General features: G+C 41.5%; 1 protein-coding gene across 6 annotated transcripts in view; it reads left to right on the plus strand.

The window, feature by feature from the left end:
• The window catches only part of auts2a (activator of transcription and developmental regulator AUTS2 a), a 308,038-nt gene that overhangs the window by 71,079 nt on the left and 218,908 nt on the right, over positions 1-18,051 (plus strand). For all 6 annotated transcript variants that reach the window (XM_087177002.1, XM_023417712.2, XM_087177003.1 and 3 more), the window contains exon 3: positions 7,940-8,149. In XM_087177002.1, the coding sequence (XP_087033128.1) occupies positions 7,940-8,149 (210 nt within the window). The remainder of the gene's footprint in view (positions 1-7,939; positions 8,150-18,051) is intronic.

Genomic DNA, 18,051 nt, shown 5'->3' on the forward strand with positions numbered 1-18,051 from the left:
GTGATAATCAGGTCAAGGACTCCCTAAAGAATGACAATTCACTGCTCAACTTCACTTGGTAGATGAAGCTAATGTGGGCCGTTGTCCTCGAGTGCCCCACAAGGAGAGATTGTTCTTATCAGTCTTTATTAGCATTCATTTGATCTCCAGTTATTGTATACTTTGTCTATTGTTGTGTAGAGATGTGTGTGTGTGTGTGTGTGTGTGTGTGTGTGTGTGTGTGTGTGTGTGTGTGTGTGTGTGATAGAGAGAGACAGACAGAGAGACAGAGTGCAGATGTACTTTGAGCTTGGTGCTCAATGCAGTAGTACTGTGGGAAGCCAGATTCATTAAGCCTCTGGTGCGTTCGAGTTCTCTGCCCATCTCTGTCTGTTCCTACTTTCTGCCACCAAACTGATTAAATTGTCTTAAAGACAAGTTGATCAGACTCTTTGATCAGACTCTTTGATCAGCCCCTTGCTGGCCTGACTGTTTGGAGGCTCAAATGTCAACAGGCTGTGAGAGACCGGAGAAGGTCCAGCTTGTTAAATCTGCTGCTTTAGTCAAAGCGGAGTGAAGAGAGAGAGAGGTCCCACAGAGCCAAGCTGGATAATAATGTGTCAAATAAAATGAAACTCCCCAAAAAAATTTAAAAAGGAGATGATGTTTGTTTAAAGGACTCTGCCAAAAGCGTTATCAAATAAATCCCAAGAAAAAATAAATCCCAACTTTATGATGTTATTGTACAATAGTGCCAATTTACTACTACTTTAACAGAAACACCAAACACAGAGGATGTTTCCAAGAGTTAAAAGCAAACACACAAATGAAGGTTTTTGATCGGCCAAGATGTATCCCATTACCTCAGCTGCTGCAATGATTATTGAACCCCTCCTGGAATCATCCGCTGGCTGTGCTCTGTCCTTTCAATTCGTCATCTTTATGCACTGACTCATTTCACATTATTATGTTGAAACTGCATTTATTTTTTTGGCAAGCAGAGCTTTCCATTGTTTCATTCACTCTCGCCCTCATTGTTAAAGTAGCAGCGCAGACTTCGTGCTCCACATTTATTGCAAGCTCCAGACAAAGCAGGGTGTATGTTCAGGAGAAGCCTCGTTACAATTCCTCTGTAAATGAATTGTTAATGAGCAGGTTTGGAATATTCAGCAGGAAATTGCATGCAGTGCACTACTTATATTAATGTACTGCAGGCAGCCTCTGGCATTAGTTAGTTTACAACTTTGAAAAGTGTCCAGATCCAATTTGCAAGCATTACCGCATGTCTTCTATCTGACAAATGAACAGTGAAAGGTATAGATCCCCTCCAGTCATGTTTTACAGTACATGAAAAAACTGTTTCCAATAATTATTTGGTTTTTCAACATAAAAGTTAAAATAATCTCAAAATGAGATTTACCCCTTCCTCATCATTAAAAGCCAGATTCTATGAATATGCAACTATTTCTCACCTAATAGATCTAAGGTTAACTTGATAGTTGACACTTGCAATGTGAAAACAGAGAAAATCAAACATCCAAGTGCAATAAGCAAAAACACATTTAGGTGGAGCAGGACCTTTGGTTGTTCAGTAAATTAATTATGTCTGAAATAGGGCTGGGCGATATGGCCTAGAAGTAATATTGCAATATTTTTAGGCTATATCATGATACACGATATATATATTTTGCGATAATTTGAAATCTACTCAGTAGAAGTTCATAAATACATGATTTAATCCTTTGATGCATAAAGAGACACCCTAAGGCTTTGCTGCTGTTTTGTGTGATGTAGAGCTTCAGCTTCTTGCCTGTTTTTCACTCATGACGAGTGAATCCCAGCAAAAGAAGACAGGGAAACATTTGTTGATAGTCATACTGATATGATATCAGTAAGGTTAACAACTGACACCTTTCACTAACCTGTAGTTTAAATGCCTGGACATTATATGAATATGACACAGACATGAAATAAATATATAACTTTATATTTATAAATATATATATAGATTTTAGCAACTGCATGGAGAGACAGAGGAGACCATATGTACTAGATTGTTATAGCAGAAACCCAATGTTGGTTATAATTATTCTGATAATTTCACAGGGCAGTAGGATAATTGTTCTCTCTCTTTCTCTCTCTCTCTCTCTCTCTCTCTCTCTCTCTCTCTCTCTCTGTGGTGTGTTGCTCTGAACGAGGGTAAACAAAAGTCAAGGCAAAGTGTACGTAGAAAGACAGCTGCAGTAGCTGCAGCGCTGCACATGCGAGGCAGACAGTGTGTCAGATGCTGTTTCTTTTGTGAACCAATTCGTCTGCCTCCATCTTCAGCTACTGTTTCTAAACACGGATAAACTCGCTTTGGTGCTTCATTTTTTCGCTTTTCAGTTCCCTCCGCTCCAGATACAAACACACAAACACACACACACACACACACACACACACCTCCTCATCTACGTCACACATGCAGAGACAATTAGTATTCAATGTTTGTGATATTGTCACTTTATACGTCCCCTGTGGAACAAGCTGCAATACATTGAGTATATTCAATATATCACCTACCCTTAGTAACAGGAAATGTGAAAGAAACAAGTTTTTCTATCACGTTGGATGTGAGACTTTGAACAATCTTTGGAAAAATAAACAAACTTATAAAGTGTATCTACCTTCCAGATAGTAAAGATACCTGCAGACATGCATTGCTACTAAATGCCACAGTTTAATCACTGCCAAACTATCACAGTAATGAAAGCCAGTGGAGAGTGAGCCATACTGAGCAATTACTTGCCTTTCAGTGTCATAAGACACTGAAATAAGGAATTTGTCTTGCTATTGTTCAGCAAGCAGGCAAAACATATTGTGCATAATTTATTCCAGGCAATCAGTAGGTTTGGAGGCTTAGAAGCATGCAGAAGGCTGGCACAATGGAGCCTCTCTCAGCCCCATCATAACTTTGTCACTTATTCTGCGCGCTGACAATGCATGTCATGTTGCATTATTTGCCTTGGATGAGTGTGGGCGGAAAAGGCAAACAAGATTAGTGGATGCATGCACTTGTTTTTTTGTGTGTGAATGGAGGCCTTTAGAAATGGTTTAGTGAGTCAGTGCCAGTAGCACACTCATCAAACTCATCCCTCTGACAGCACTGCATATCTGTAACACCGCTGTAATAATTCTCTGCAGGCACGCTAAGGTTGCTTCGAGGTGGTCTATCAGTGAGTAACTGCTGGTGCTTGAGATGTGGGGGATTTTGTTCTCCAGTGTTTTGTGGAAAATCTGCCATGATTTCATTCCTCCTATGTAGTGTACACCACCTCTGAGGCACACAGTGGTTTCTGTGGGCTGTGGGCTAAATCCTGGACTGAGTGACTGAACTGAACTGAACAGTTTTGTGGACTAGTGCTTAGTCCAGCTCAAGTACTCCTGAACAAATATAAACTGCTAAAGAAATGACTGGACTGAGTGTTTTTTCTTGAATCTGAAGTGAGTGAGTAGAGACAGATGTACGATGTGGAGCAGGAGCTAAATGTGAGACGGTCATAAGATGTGTTCAGATATGTGGCAATAATTCCACCCAAAGCTTTCAAATTATTACTTTGGTTAAAATACAGCTGTATTAGTAGCAAAATGTATTTAAATTATAAAAAGTAAAAGTACTCATTTGGCAGCAGAGTGTGGTTAACGGTTGAAGTAAAGATCATTTTGATTACTTTATATTGTATACTGTGGGGTAGTTTTAGCTACAGCAATGTATCATATTTTATCACTGGTCATTTAGTTTGTAAAACCTTGATCCTCAAAGCTAAGCAGTAATTATAGCTGTCTGACGAATGTAGTGGAGTAAAAAATGGAATGTAATCAAGTAGAAGTATAAAGTAACATGAAATGGAAATACTCATGTAACGTGAATACCAGAATTTAGAATTTCCACTTTTTAAAATGGGGCACCAGTCCTCAGGGAGGAGAGAGTATGTTATGGCTATTCACACTATGTCTATACAGCTAATGATCACTACGTCTATGAATGAGATTTGATGATTAGATATTGTTATATATTCTAAAAATAAAAGATTGTGCGTATAGACAGAGATAACATTACTTGGAACACATGGCAAAGACAGAACATAGAATGCGGACAGACAATAAGGAGAGCAATGGCTAAGAGCTGATAGCTAAGAGCATTTACTAAGAGCAATGTCTGAAATGATCACAACTGTTCTATCCCCTGGGGGCTGGCGCACGTTTCAGGGTCGTTTCCTGTCTTCCCCTTTTGTTTTTCCATGGAATTGTTTAATCTAGAGTTTTCCAATAAAATTCGCACATCCGTCCTCCACCATGTCCATAAAACACCTCTAGTCTGAAATAGAAGTAGTAAGTTTGAAAGAAACACGTTTTTCTCTCACATTGGATGTGAGACTTTGAACAGTCTTGTGTAAAGTGCATCTACTTTCCAGATAGTAAAGATACCTGCAGACATGCATTGCTACTAAATGCAAAGCAATGGCTAAGAGCAGTTACTAAGAGCAATGTGTGAAATGATCACAGTTGTTTCATCCCCTGGGGGCTGGCACACGTTTCAGGGACGTTTCCTTTCTTCTCCTTTTGTTTCAATTTAGAAAGTAATTTTCAATGGAACTTAAGAATTGTTTAATCTTGAGTTTTCCTATAAAATTTGCACATCTGTCCTCTACCATGACCATAAAACACCTCTAGCATGAAAACATTAAATAAAACAACCTATAAACCTAATGGCACTAATATAAAATACATAAATAACAGGAATGAACAATACAAATGTGGATCTCATTTTACATCCTTCAAAACCTGAAATTAATCCTAATACAAGTGGTTAGCTGATCAAACAACATGATAAACATTTCCTAAAGCTAATAAATGTGAATTACACAGCAGTACTGTGACTATATTGATAATATTAAAGACATAATGGCTAATGTCTATAATGTCTGTTGTGTGAAGGATGTTGACAGTACATGAGAGAAATCTAGATGTTACATTTAAGCCATTTTGGAGGATAGACTGGGAATCGACTTATTACATGGAAACATCACATAGGTTACAGAATTGTTTGACATCTAATTTTATATTTGTCCTCAGATCTGTGTCTGAAGAGTTTTCTGCTGGTAACTACTAGATTAGAATGTGACAGAGGAAGAGGGGTTGGTGTGTGTTTGTGTAAATCAACCCCAACCTGGAGGAAGCAGTCCACTGTTTTCCGGCTGAGAACCATGGCCTGAGACTTGAAGGTGCTGACTCTCATCCCGGCTGCTTCACACTTGGCTGCAAACCGTCCCAGTGAGCACTGGAGGTCACGCTCTGGTGAGGCCAACAGAACCACATCATCTGCAACAAGCAAAGACGCAATTCTGAGGTTCCCAAAGCAGACACCTGACCGCACCTTAAGATCCTGTCCATGAATATCACAAACGGGATTGGAGACAGGCGGACTCCAACATTCACTGAAAACGTGTTTCACTTTTTGAAGAGAATGAGGAAACAGCTTTCACTTTATACGAGAACCGAATGGCTCGTAGCAACAGGCCCGGTACCCCATGCTCCCACAGTATCCCCCACAGAGTCCCCTGGGGGACACGGTCTTAAGCCTTCTCCAAGTCCACAAAACACATGTAGACTGGCTGGTCAAACTCTAATGCCCCCCTCAGTACTCTGCCGCCCTCGACAGGCACCAACGACCTTGAGGCCACAGCTCCTAACCGCCGCTTCTGCAATGGAGGCTTTGAACACTGCCCACTCTGACGCCATGTCCCCAGCCTCCCCCGGCATGCACAAGAAATTCTTCCAGAGGTGTGGGTTGAAGACGTCATGGACAGTGGCCTCCACCAGGCGTTCCCAGCACACCCTCACTATAGGCTTGGGTTCACCAGGTGTGTCCAGCAGCCCTCCCTGCCATCTGATCCAACTCACCACCACGTGGTGATCAGTTGACAGCTCTTTCCCTCTCTTCACCTGAGCGTCCAAAACATACGGCCACAAATCTGATGATACAGTCAGAAAGTCGATCAGCGACCTTTGGCCTAAGGTGCTCTGGTACCAAGTACGCTTATGAGTTAACTTATGTTCGAACATGGTGTTTGTGATGGCCAAACTATGACTAGCAAACAGAGAAGAGTCAGCATGCCTTTGTTCCTGCCTTCGCCTGCCGCCAAGTCGGTATCACACCTGACCCCCAAATTCATCTCCGCCGCAGGTGGGTCCACAAGGCAGAGGCTCCATGTAGCGCTTTCCTGCTGCGCTTGACTGGGCCCCATGGGTGAAGGCCCGGCTACCAGACGCTTGCTGGCGAGTTCCCCTCCCAGGTCTGGCTCCAGGAGCGTTTCCCCATTCCGGGCGAGATAATGCAACTCCTTCATGGCCTCTTAACTCCAGGTGTTATGAATCGCTCTTAGTCTGTCGCCTCCCCTGTGACCAATTTGCCTTGGGAGACCCTACCAGAGGCTTTTGCCCCAGACAACACAGCTCCCAGGGTCACAGGGACACACAAACCCCCTCCACTATGTTAAGGTGACGATTCCCAGAGGGGATCTCCGACAGAACTTCTTCAAATTTTGCGCATTCACTAGGACTCAAGGATAAACTGATTAGATTTTGATTGTCAAAGATCACAGTGACCTCAGAAAACACTTTAACTCAAAACTTCACAGCAATAATCTCACACAAATGGTTAATATTTTATATGATTCTGGATAAACAGGGATGTAATCTGAGACTAGTCTGAGTGGGGGAGGCAGACAACCGCGAGGCGGTAATTGTAGTTTACATTACATGTCAGACATCACCATCATTTTTTATAAGACTTCAGCACTCCCATCACCTCACAGACAGCTGAGTAATTCTCTAACCTGTATCAGACTTCTCATTTGCTTGACCCTCTAGACCCCAAATCCATCACTAATGAACTCATCTTGGTTTTTGCTTGAAAGCACTGCAACACTTCACTTTGTAGTTCCTCTCAAAATTGCTCGAGGTTGCTCTGTTGAACCTCTGCCCTGGATTACTAACCACATGTGCAGTTAGAAGAGAGCGTAGGCGTGCGGAACGTAAACGGAAAATCTCTAAATAGAGTTCATTTTGAACATTTGAAAGAAAGAAACATTAGAAACAAGGTCTTTTATCCACCAACCTCCTATTTCAGGAGGTTTCCAGAAAAATGTGAGGAATTCTTGTTTTTTTTTTTTTGTTTTTTTTGCTAACAAGGTTGCTAGCATCAGAGCTCAAATGTAGCCATCAGTTTACTTGATTGTGCAGTAAGGCAGGTTTTTCATTCTATTAATTTAATTTTTCTCAGACAAAGACAATTGATGGCATGTAGTCTTCTGCTTCTACTGTTTTTTCTATTTTTAGCACCTGTCAGCAATCAATCAAAAATTGAATTGTCATTGTTTTGGGTGTCCTGTGCCTAATGGTCTAAGACACAAACCACCTAACTTCATTGTCACTGGTTTAAATCCAGCTGGGGTCCCATTTCACTATCTCTTTCCTCTTTATTCCCGTTGGCCTCTACTGTGTACTTTCAAATAAAAGCTTAATGGTAAAAAGAATTTCTTGCAGAGAATCATTTCTTGTTTTTTTATGTTTTTATGGGAGAAATTCTGGTGATACTGCACTGTATCAAAGGCCTTTCTGCATAGTTGCCCTTCAATTTGCAGCAAATTTACTGCTTATAGAGGGAAGTGAGATGCCATCTGTTAAAATGTGCTTTCATGTGTGAATATTTAGCTTATAACGCATTCATGATCAGCTTTTCCCAGGTACTGAAACTTACTGAAACACTGATTTGACTATTGATTTACTGTATGGTTGCAGTGTCCTCAAAGGCCAGTTGTGTATGGCCGATACATGCTGTAAAATACATTACCACTGTATTACCAGATGTTTGTTTTGGTTCTAATATAAGCTTTCTCTTTTGCTGTTTCCTCTGTAGAAGAACATGACACTGAAGCCCCAGGAGTGCAGGGACAACCAGGCAGGGCCCCTGCACAAGAAAAAGCCTGCCAGGGTGCCTAACGGCCTGCGCCTGGAGCCCTGCAAGAACAATCACCACCACCAGCCTTCAGACCAGGAGAACAACCCCCGCCTGGCACACACACAAGGCAAGAGGAAGAAGAAGCACCTGAACAAGAAACACTCGATGGTGAGTTCAAGATATTTTATCTTACTATTGCGCAGTGCTGATAAAGTGATCTTATATATGTAAGAAATCGTATATGGCAAATATGATGTTTGCTATGAGCTGTGATCTATGAATGCGTCTTAAATGTCCTGTAGTTTAAGAGTGTAGTCTGTTAGATAGATTTAAAGAGACGTTTTCTCTGAAATTCAGTTTGACTTCAGGGTTCAGCACAGTGCCTTGTACTTTTTCATGATGGTGAAAAAAGTCACTTGTGTTATAGAAAGACTTCCAAGTATTTTTAAAATGACGCTGCATCTTGGTTTTCTTCCTCTAGCTTCAGTGGTCACTCTGTGTCAAGAGTTTGTGTGTTGTATCAAATCTGTACTCAGGACAAATGTAAAACCCCGATATTCTTAAACTGAAGCCACTGCAGAGGCGTTTGCACAGTTAATTCAGACCACAGTCACCGGATGTGGGATGGCTGGAGACGTTTATTCACAGAAATGTAGCAGCTAGTTTTTAGTTTCTCATATGCATCCAGGAATTTAAAGGTTTTTCATGGCTCCATATGCTGCTGTTGCTTACTTTGCTACACAGTTTGTGTGTCCCAGCCTCGGTTTTGTTTAAAACTAAATGAATATGTTGTTGTGAAAATCTAGTAGGAGCCACTCTCTCAGCTAAAATCAACTGCGACAAAACTGAATAACCTCTATAACTGTAGTTCAGATTCATGTGTTATATTTGTTTGCATGCGTTATATTTGCTTACATATTATGTGATGTGTTATGTTTGCATAGTGTTGCAGCATTGGCAATAAGTAAAATGAGGCCACAGATTTGTGCAGAGTCAATGAAACCATTCCAAGAGTGACACTCCCAAGCAATCTCCCAATGCAGCAGCAAGTTTACACCGTAATGGTGTTTACAGCCATGGTGTTGGTTTAATGATAGCCATTGGTTCCGCTGTTGGCTTTCAGGAGTGAGTCAGTCAGTCTGACTTTTTTTTTTTTTTAAGTATTCTCACAAGGTTCGGTACAAAGTCACACTCCATGTAGAGGCTGTTTTGTTAGAATTACAAACCAGCAAAACTCATGTGAAAAAGAAGAGAAGAGGAAAGCAGAGTACAGAAACAAATGATCATCTGGATCAGTAAGAGAGTTTTTAACAAGGTGTATAACTGCTACTGTGTTCTCCAGATCTCATCTTCCCACATCCTGCCTCAGTCGTCGTGGATGTTGAGGAACCAGTTTGAGCTATAAGTTGACTGATGCATGGAAACTCCTTCCCCCAAGAGTTCTAAGGCTTTACAAACTTTAACATACACTGGGGGCCTGCAGGGAAATAGAGTCAAAATGCCCTGTCAATGTGGAAGATAGCTTCAAGGGTATGTGAGTGTATATTGGTGTATGCCTGAACATATTTTTGTGTGTAGCGAGGTGACAAGGTCACTAATAAATATTTATGGTACACTGATGCAGTGGTGTATCTCCACCAGCAAGGACTATCTGTTACAGCACTACCTACTGTTTATACAAACACAAACACAGCAGAGACTCTGAGGTTATGCTTTGCCATTTCTCTGGTAGAGGGTCAGTCTTCTTCAGCTGAATATTCAAGGACATGTTTGTGTGGATCGCTGCAGGACAAGCAGACATGAGGGAAACACAAAGGCAAAGGCACGCCATTAGCTTAATTATTCACTGTTGACTCCACAGTGGTTTTAGAGCAGCAGTATGTGTGGCGGTGTTTCTTGCTTTCTTTTCTGTTGGTAATAGATTTGTAGGTTGTAGCACAAAAAATAACTTGAGTAGATGGCTTTGTTTCTTGCTTCAAAATTCTGCCAAATATCTGCTTGTTTTTAGAGAAATTTTGCTTAAAATCATCTTTAAGGTCTTTGGTTCTTCTGACAAATTTCAGAAACATTTTGAATATGAGTTACCTTCATATAATCCTATAGATATTTATGCCAGATGTTTTATATCATGCAGTTTAGCTGCTGTAACTGTGTGCTTGCTGTGGCTCTTCACTCCTGCTGAGTCAGGTCCCTCACCCTGTGCTTACGAGTTATGTGGATCAGTGTCACAACTTCTCAGAAAGGCTCCTATTTTCAACACATCACGTGACAGTGAATGTACAGTTATTGTGTGAAAGCAGCATACAGTAGCTGTAGCCTGTAGCTTTCACAGCCGACCTCTGTTATGAGAGTCACTGCTGCTGCCTTTGTGTCATGTCTGTCCCTGTGCTGGCTAATGGACAGATGGTGCTACCTGCCAATTTCAAGGTTGTCTTTACTGCTGTGATGGCTGTACATGCAGCACAGACATGACTGCACAGAGGCATGTGAGGTTGTGCATTACCAAGTATGTGTTCATCTGCACCTTTTATGCATGTGTCTTTGGTTGTTGGCTTGAGCTGTGTGTGTGTTGGACACTTTGGCAGGTGGTTGTGGTTGGCTGTAGCTGCATGTTGGTCATGAGTGGTGTTTAGGCTGTTGGCAGAGGGATCTCCGGAGCATACACACACACACACACACACACACACACACACACACACACACACACACACACACACACACACACACAGATACACACAAATACTTGAAGATGGATTCATGCACATGCAAGCACGCACATGCAAACACATCCACCACATTCTCACCCACTCTCTTTCTCACCCACATATGTGGTGACACAAACATTAACTCACCATGTGTTGCCATAACCCTCCACACACATCACAGGTGGCTTTAACATGATAGCAACTACATCTATTAGTTAAATGCAAAAAATTATAAATAGCTCCCTTCAAACTTGAAATGATCAAAATGATTTTAATGCTTATACTACAGACAATTATCATAACATAATGAATTTGGCTTTGAGTGCAGCTGAAGCCCAGAACGTTACAGTTGCCTTCCTCAATAATCAGTAATAGTTTTTTATTCCCTGTAAATGCAGATAGACATATCAACCTTGGGGCTCAACAACACTCTAATCTGTCATACTTTATGACATATGCATAATTGAAAAGATCATCATCTGTGCCCTACACCACCCCTTTTTGTCCTCTCTGAAGAGAAACAAACTGCAGAGTTATCTAGCCAAACTACCATCTTTTCTTTGGCCTCACTATAAATAAATGTTAAGGCATTGTCCTCCCACAAGGTTACGGTTTAAATGTCAGAGGTCTGTCTCAAGGCTTAATTCTCCATTCAGAAATGCTTCAGTCTGGAGAGAGTGTGGCTGTTATCAGCACTTTTTGTTCGCTCTGACTTCATCAGAATGAGGGAGGGAGAGAGAAAGAGCGAGGGAGAGCATTTGGTGTTGAATAAAGCAAGAGGGTTTTTTTTCCCCCGTCTTTTTCTTCCTCCTCCTGCCAAGCTAGCAGATCGCAGCAAATGTTTTCGATCTCTGGCACTGACCCAATGTACTGAACTATGAGATATTGTAAGCTCAAGGGGGGAAAATAGAGAAATGTTTATGAGCGCCTCTGACACATTGCCTCACAGTGGAAAAAAAAAGGCCAGAGACAGAGAGAGGATTCAGTGAAGATGGATGAAAGTTATACTAGCAGGACTCTTAACTCTTCTCTTATCATATTGAAAGTTTTTTTCCACGTGTTTTTAATTGTCACTTTGCTGATCTGTGATAACTGATCCAAATTTTGAGAATATGATTTAACGCTACATTTACTGTAGCTTAAAAAAAACTTAGTCAAGGCTAGAAGGCTCGCTAAGTTTCCTGTACTCTCTGTGTGTGTGTGTGTGTGTGTGTGTGTGTGTGTGTGTGTGTGTGGTGATGGGGGGACTTTTTCTGTTCTGGTAAAGCTCTGTTCTGCTCACTGATGTTGGAGTGGTGGCCTGTGGTGTGTGCTGCTTTGTACAGTAGCTCTGGTGAACAGAGGGGCGTGCTGTGAGGCCCATCTGCTCTTTGGCACTGGGGGAGTGGGGAGATGAGGAGCGGGTGGGGGCAGGCAAGGCGGGCTCAGGTCTGCCCCACCCCATCCCCAAATCTCAGTCCAACCACCTGCCTGTCTGTCTGCTGGTCCGTCTGGCTGGCTGGCTGGCTGGCTGTTTTTCTGACTCTCTGTTTCTCAGACACTGGGTTCAGTGATTTATTGGACTGGAGTCTCTCTTAAAGGAATACTACTTTGGTTGTATATGAACATTTTATTCTAAAGGACATAAAGTGAAAGGGCCATATCTGTTTCTACAATTCTCAGGGCTGCACGTTTAACTGTATTAAGAATTCAAGCTCAACTCATGCCTCAATCCAATCTCCTTTTTTGTGACCATGTTTGCTTGCGTCTGGAGATTCTTCACGTCAGACCAATTACTTCAGCTGACAAGCTGTGCACAGGAAGTGGGGTGTTCAAATATACGACTTTAAGGTGTGTAAGAGGCACATGAGTAAAATGTGAGAATGTAAGAAAAAACTTTTTAGTAAAAACAAACATTTGTCTAAATCACAGAAACCAAAACCATAAGGAAGAGGAAAGTGGGAAGAAGAAAGGGAACATGTCATGACCCAGTGGAAGTGACACACTGACATTTACTGAGGATTTCATTGGCGATGGAAGCAGCAGGCTGAACGCAGAGGTTTCCAGGAGCGTCCTGTGCATTTCATGTGAATTACTTACCCGATTACTCCTGAACCCTTAAACCTTTGGCAAGTGTTTACAAGACGCAGTTCTTTCTATATTGATATAAACCTACTAAACTTAAAGCTAAGACTTGGCAATTGAATGTGTTTTATTTTATTTCAATTTGAATGTGCTGAAGCTCAGAGCCTGAAAAACAAAAAAAGAACACAGAAGTACAATAGATATTTACAGGAAGCAAATGAAGACCTTTCACCAGGCTGCTTTTAGGAAACGAGCTTTGTGAGTAAAAGTTAAAGTGTTAAAAGTTGGAAGTTAAAGAGGTAAATATTTATTCTAATTTAGTTTGTATTTAATCCTTGTAATTGCTATTTTATCTTTTACTGTGTGTTGTAAGGTGTCCTTGAGCACCTTGAAAGGCGCCTATAACTTTTATTATATTAGACGTGCACAGTGTACTTGGTGTTAATAATAATTAGTTTTATTGCATGTTCTCTGTGTTGTTTCTGTAACATACATTTTTAAATGGTCTCACAAATGTACTCAGCAATACAAGAATGTGTGATTAGTTTAATCTTAGATGTAGTACTTTGCATGATGATATGTGTGTAAGTCTCTTCAGCAAATTAAATGAACCATGGATTAAGTGTGATCTTGGCATCACACGCTGTCACCTGGTTGTGGTGTTATATTGGCTCATTATAAAGCAGTGTAGTGTAATGAGGCTAACAGGTACTTTCTGTCATTGTGTGGACCATCCTGGCATTACTGCTAGAGGTTCTTGGAACTGAGAACCTTTTCTGAGTAATTGTCTAGAATTAAGAGGTATTACCTTTTGCACTCAGACACTCGAGCCACTGAGTCTCACAGTTTGAGTTGTTGAGTTGAGTTGTGTATTTTACTGTAGACCTGTTGAAACTACAAAGCCCATGTGAAGACAGTATGGTTTCAGTGTGAGCAATGCTTTTGAATGTCTGCTGCAGAGCAGTGACATGACAGTATTTTTACAGGTCATCCATCTGAGTTCTTTTATTAAAATAATAAAGTTAATCCCTGCCACCATTTCCCAGCTCTCCCCGTTCATCGGTCACACCTAAAAGATGTGAAAAAAGGAGCTTTGGTCTTTGTACCGCTGCTGAGGAGTAATTGCTGTGGAGACTAGTGAGCGGTGTCTTGCCTCGGGGTTTAAAGACGTTTCCTTGAGAAGCTCTAACCAGGTTAGCCGGTCAACTGGAGGGCTCTGGTCTCTGGCCTCTGGCTCCCTGAATCATCTCACTGGGCAGATCCTCACTCCACCTGTCCTGATGGAAAAGCCCTGCCTTAGGCCTGCCACAGGCTGTACTGTAATTCAGCATCGTCTTACCTAGACTGAACTCTGTCCTGCTGATGGCCACATGTAATGAGATCAAGCTAAAAGCTCTAATGCCAGATCTCCCAGGCTGGTTACGGTGTGTGTGTGTGTGTGTGTGTGTGTGTGTGTGTGTGTGTGTGTGTGTGTGCGTTCATGTGTGTATAAATATTTGGACTGAAACCCTGATTTTTTTCAGAACAGGGGCAAACTTACATGCTTTAAATCTGCAGTGAAAATGTAATATAATGTTCAGCTCTTTGAGCTTCGCGGGTCACCCTTAATAAGCTTATCCACTAAGCCAATAAGAGATTCGAAGAAAAGCAATGTCCTGATTGTCAGATAAGATGCTAAATCCATTCTGGTGGGGGCCTCGGTTATAGGGATGAGAATTGTCGCTGTCACAGTGGCGGTTTATAGCACTGGATCAAATCAAATCCAATCGTGATGGCTTGTTTTGTGGTCTTTGTCTCTGTAAACATGTTAATGTATCTGGGGGCTTGACAAGGCTGCATGTAATTAGTGTTTGGATGTGTTTTTACAGCACTGTGTAGTATACTCATGTTAACGCATAAAGGAATATAATAGTGAGATGAAATGTCACTTAACTGCAGAGCTTTACCAAGCTTCTTATATTTTCATGTATGTGTGTAACGTGTGCTGACGGTACTACTGGGTACTATAGAAATTCAGGACCCTCTGACAAGATGCATTTATATAGACCACTCAAAGCGTTTACCACTACTTGTCACATTCACATCATTCATACGGTGCTTGTTCTATATATAGCATTTCATAACACACCCCCACACACACCGATGGTCCATCATTGGGGGAAATTTGGTGTTCGCTGTCTTGCCCAAGGACACTTCGACATGCGGGGAGGAGCCGGGGATTGAACCAACAAGCTTCCGCTCCTGGGCTACAGCAGCTCACAGATGTGCTACTGAGCTCCCTTTAACTATTAAACTGTCATTTTCTCTCTGTACGAGCGGGCCCCCACCATCTTAAGGCCTTCTGACAACACATTCACACCCCCGCAATTCTAACTACATGCAACCACCCGCCCCTGTCTCCATCTAACTACTGACGACTCGTGTGTTTACCACGTCCCCTCTTAAAACCGCTTGTCTTTAGCACAAGCCGCTGATGCTGTTTGACAAGTCTAGGCCAACATGTCTTTGAAAACGGTTTAATGTTTTTTTTTTTGTTTTTTTTTCTTTCCCTGCCTGCTTTCCCTGCATCTTTTGAAGTGTCACTTTTCTCTTAGGGAGGACAGGAGGAAGCCGGGGGGGTTGGACTACCCGCTCGCATGACTGTTAAACTGAGTCATTTTATTGCTCCTGCACAGTGAAGACTCTGTAGCTGCTGTAGGGAAGCAGAGCATTCAAATGAAAGACAGCATCCGCTCTCACTAGTCACAGTCCAACCTGATGCTGGCTCTCATTCTTGACAAACCCTCACAGTCAATTTGTGAAAAATTAAGTGGCTGCACTTTAAACCGAAGTGTCGGCCACTTAAAGCCGGGGCCCGTCTCAGCTGTCAGTCAGCGCCGGGCAGTGGGCCGAAGGTGTTTGAAGAAGCTTTTATCATGGCTGTCCAGCTCCTGTCACACACAGACCACTCCAGCACAGCAGTAAGATCCAGTCTAATCCAATCTGCTACTGTTTACAACACTCAGACCCACAGATGAACGCACAAGATAGTTCAAGTCCATCTGGATTTTGAAATTTCTCCTTTTTTTTTTTCTCTTTTTCTTCCTCTCACCAGAAGCAACATAACACAGTGGCTGTTTGTAACTTGTTTGTGATGTCTCAGTCGCTCCTTTTTTAAAGTTTCCACTGGGTGAACGATGTTTTTCTTCAGTGATTTTTTGTGTGTGTGTGTGTGTGTGTGTGTGTGTGTGTGTGTGTGTGTGTGTGTGTGCGCGTGCATGTGTGTGTCTGTGTGTGTGAGAGAGAGAGTGAGTGAATGAGTGAGTATTTAGGCAAAAAAGTCTATCCTAATTTGGGTGCAATGGGGGGGGGCATGATGTATCTCTCTTTGCTAGTCTTGCCCTGTCCACTTGCACAGACACACACACACACTTTCAGGCAGACTGGTGGTGGGGTTCTAGGGATGAAGATGTCAGTCAGAGAGTCAGACAGTCCTTGCGGTCTGAATTCTTGATGGATTCTCATGGAATTTGGTAGAGTCATGGTTCGCAGTGAATGAATCCCAATGATTCTCTTGATCCTCTGGCCTTTCCTCTCACACTACAGTCTAACACTTAACTTCAAAAAATGATAACAAAAATAATGAAGTCTGCATGAAATTAGCTGTAGATATTCATAACAAGCAGAAGATCACTCTTGATTATTTTGATCACTAAATGGTTTTCCCCTCTGGTGTCACAACATGGCTTAATTTTTCAATTGTACATGATTTGAATTCTACAATTTTAATGACCAAATACACCGGCTCCAGTGCCATCCACAGGACAGAACTGCCTTGAAATTTTTTATTTCATATTACTAAAATTTGACTGCTGTGATAACCAGGACATTTAGTCAGATACTGCATTGGTAACTAATCCTATGTGTCCGCCTCTGGATTGTGGTGATTGTATAGATCTTTTGTGCTGCAGGGTTGAAGTCTTCACTACATATATTATACGAGCCTGAACAGACTGGATGTAAGCTACAGTTTGACTGTTTGGCAGAGCCATTCAACTGTGAGACGTAATTCTAGTTGACAACTGTGTGTTTTCAGGAGCAATGCAGGGTAACGGCACAGACTATAAACTGTACAAACCAGGTCTTCTCTCAAACCACTCTACAATCAACTACAAAAGTACCTGTGATTTAAATATAGAATGGTGATGAAAACTCAGGATGCAGCATGACGTGACTTGACTCAGCTCCATTACTGAATGCTAGTGACTTTGGCTTAACTACCTTTGTATCAGATCCTGGCCCCACTTCCTCTGCTACCATCCAGTATTTCCCAACAAGATGAATACTTGAGTTGCAGATTGGGGACACAGCCGTGATTTCTATACTTGTACAGATACTGAGGTACTTTATTCGTATGGATTTCAAATGAAGTAGAGTTCTCGTATCCGTTTACAACAAATATTTTAAATGAATAAGAGTGTGTGTGTGTGTGTGTGTGTGTGTGTGTGTGTTTGTGTGTGTGAGAGAGAATTAAGAAATTGTCATACCATGTGATCTCAGTCCAATGATAGTCTGTCACTGGTTCACTCCAGTGGCCTTTAACTTCAGCATCCTCTTTAGGCCTAAAGTATGAACAGCGCTGAACAAGTTTGTGCTTACCTGAGGATAAAACCAATTTGATTTACAGAGCAACAGGATCTCTTCTCTTTCTGGAGCCACCATCCACACCTTCACACTTTTGCCCCACTAGTGGTTAGAATTTAAGAACTACAAAGCATCCTCTTGACTTTTCCACCACTGCACATAACATATAGTTTTTATTACTGATTAATCATTTAGTCTAGAAGATGTCAAAAGAATATGAATTAAGTTCCTCTCAGCTTCCCAGACCCCAAAGTAACATCTTCAGATTTCTTCTTTTGACCAACCAGCAGTCCAACACCCAAAGATATTCAGCTGAAATAGCTTCAAATCCTCACATTTTAGAGGCAGGAACCAGCAAATGTTTGGCATTTTTGTTTAAAAAAAACAAACAAAAAAAAACTGAAATGATAAACCTGTTATTTAAATTGTTGCTGATTTTCTTCAACTAATCAATCCTTGCAGATCTAGATTTTTAAATCTATTTTCTGCTGTGTATTGATATTTTGGCCTCATTAGATGATAAGTCCTAATGTGAACATTTTAGCCACATGTGAATTCTCAACACAATGGACCACCTGGTTTGTAGCAACACCCGAAATATACACATACATACTAACTCATTCACACATACTGTGCCCTCCTCTACATTGCAGCACACTAATAGGCTTTAATAAGGTG

The sequence above is a fragment of the Seriola lalandi genome, unplaced genomic scaffold, assembly GCF_002814215.2.
Source record: "Seriola lalandi dorsalis isolate HSWRI2012SDOR001 ecotype SW California unplaced genomic scaffold, Sedor1 jcf7180002054577, whole genome shotgun sequence".
NCBI classification, from domain to species: domain Eukaryota; kingdom Metazoa; phylum Chordata; class Actinopteri; order Carangiformes; family Carangidae; genus Seriola; species Seriola lalandi.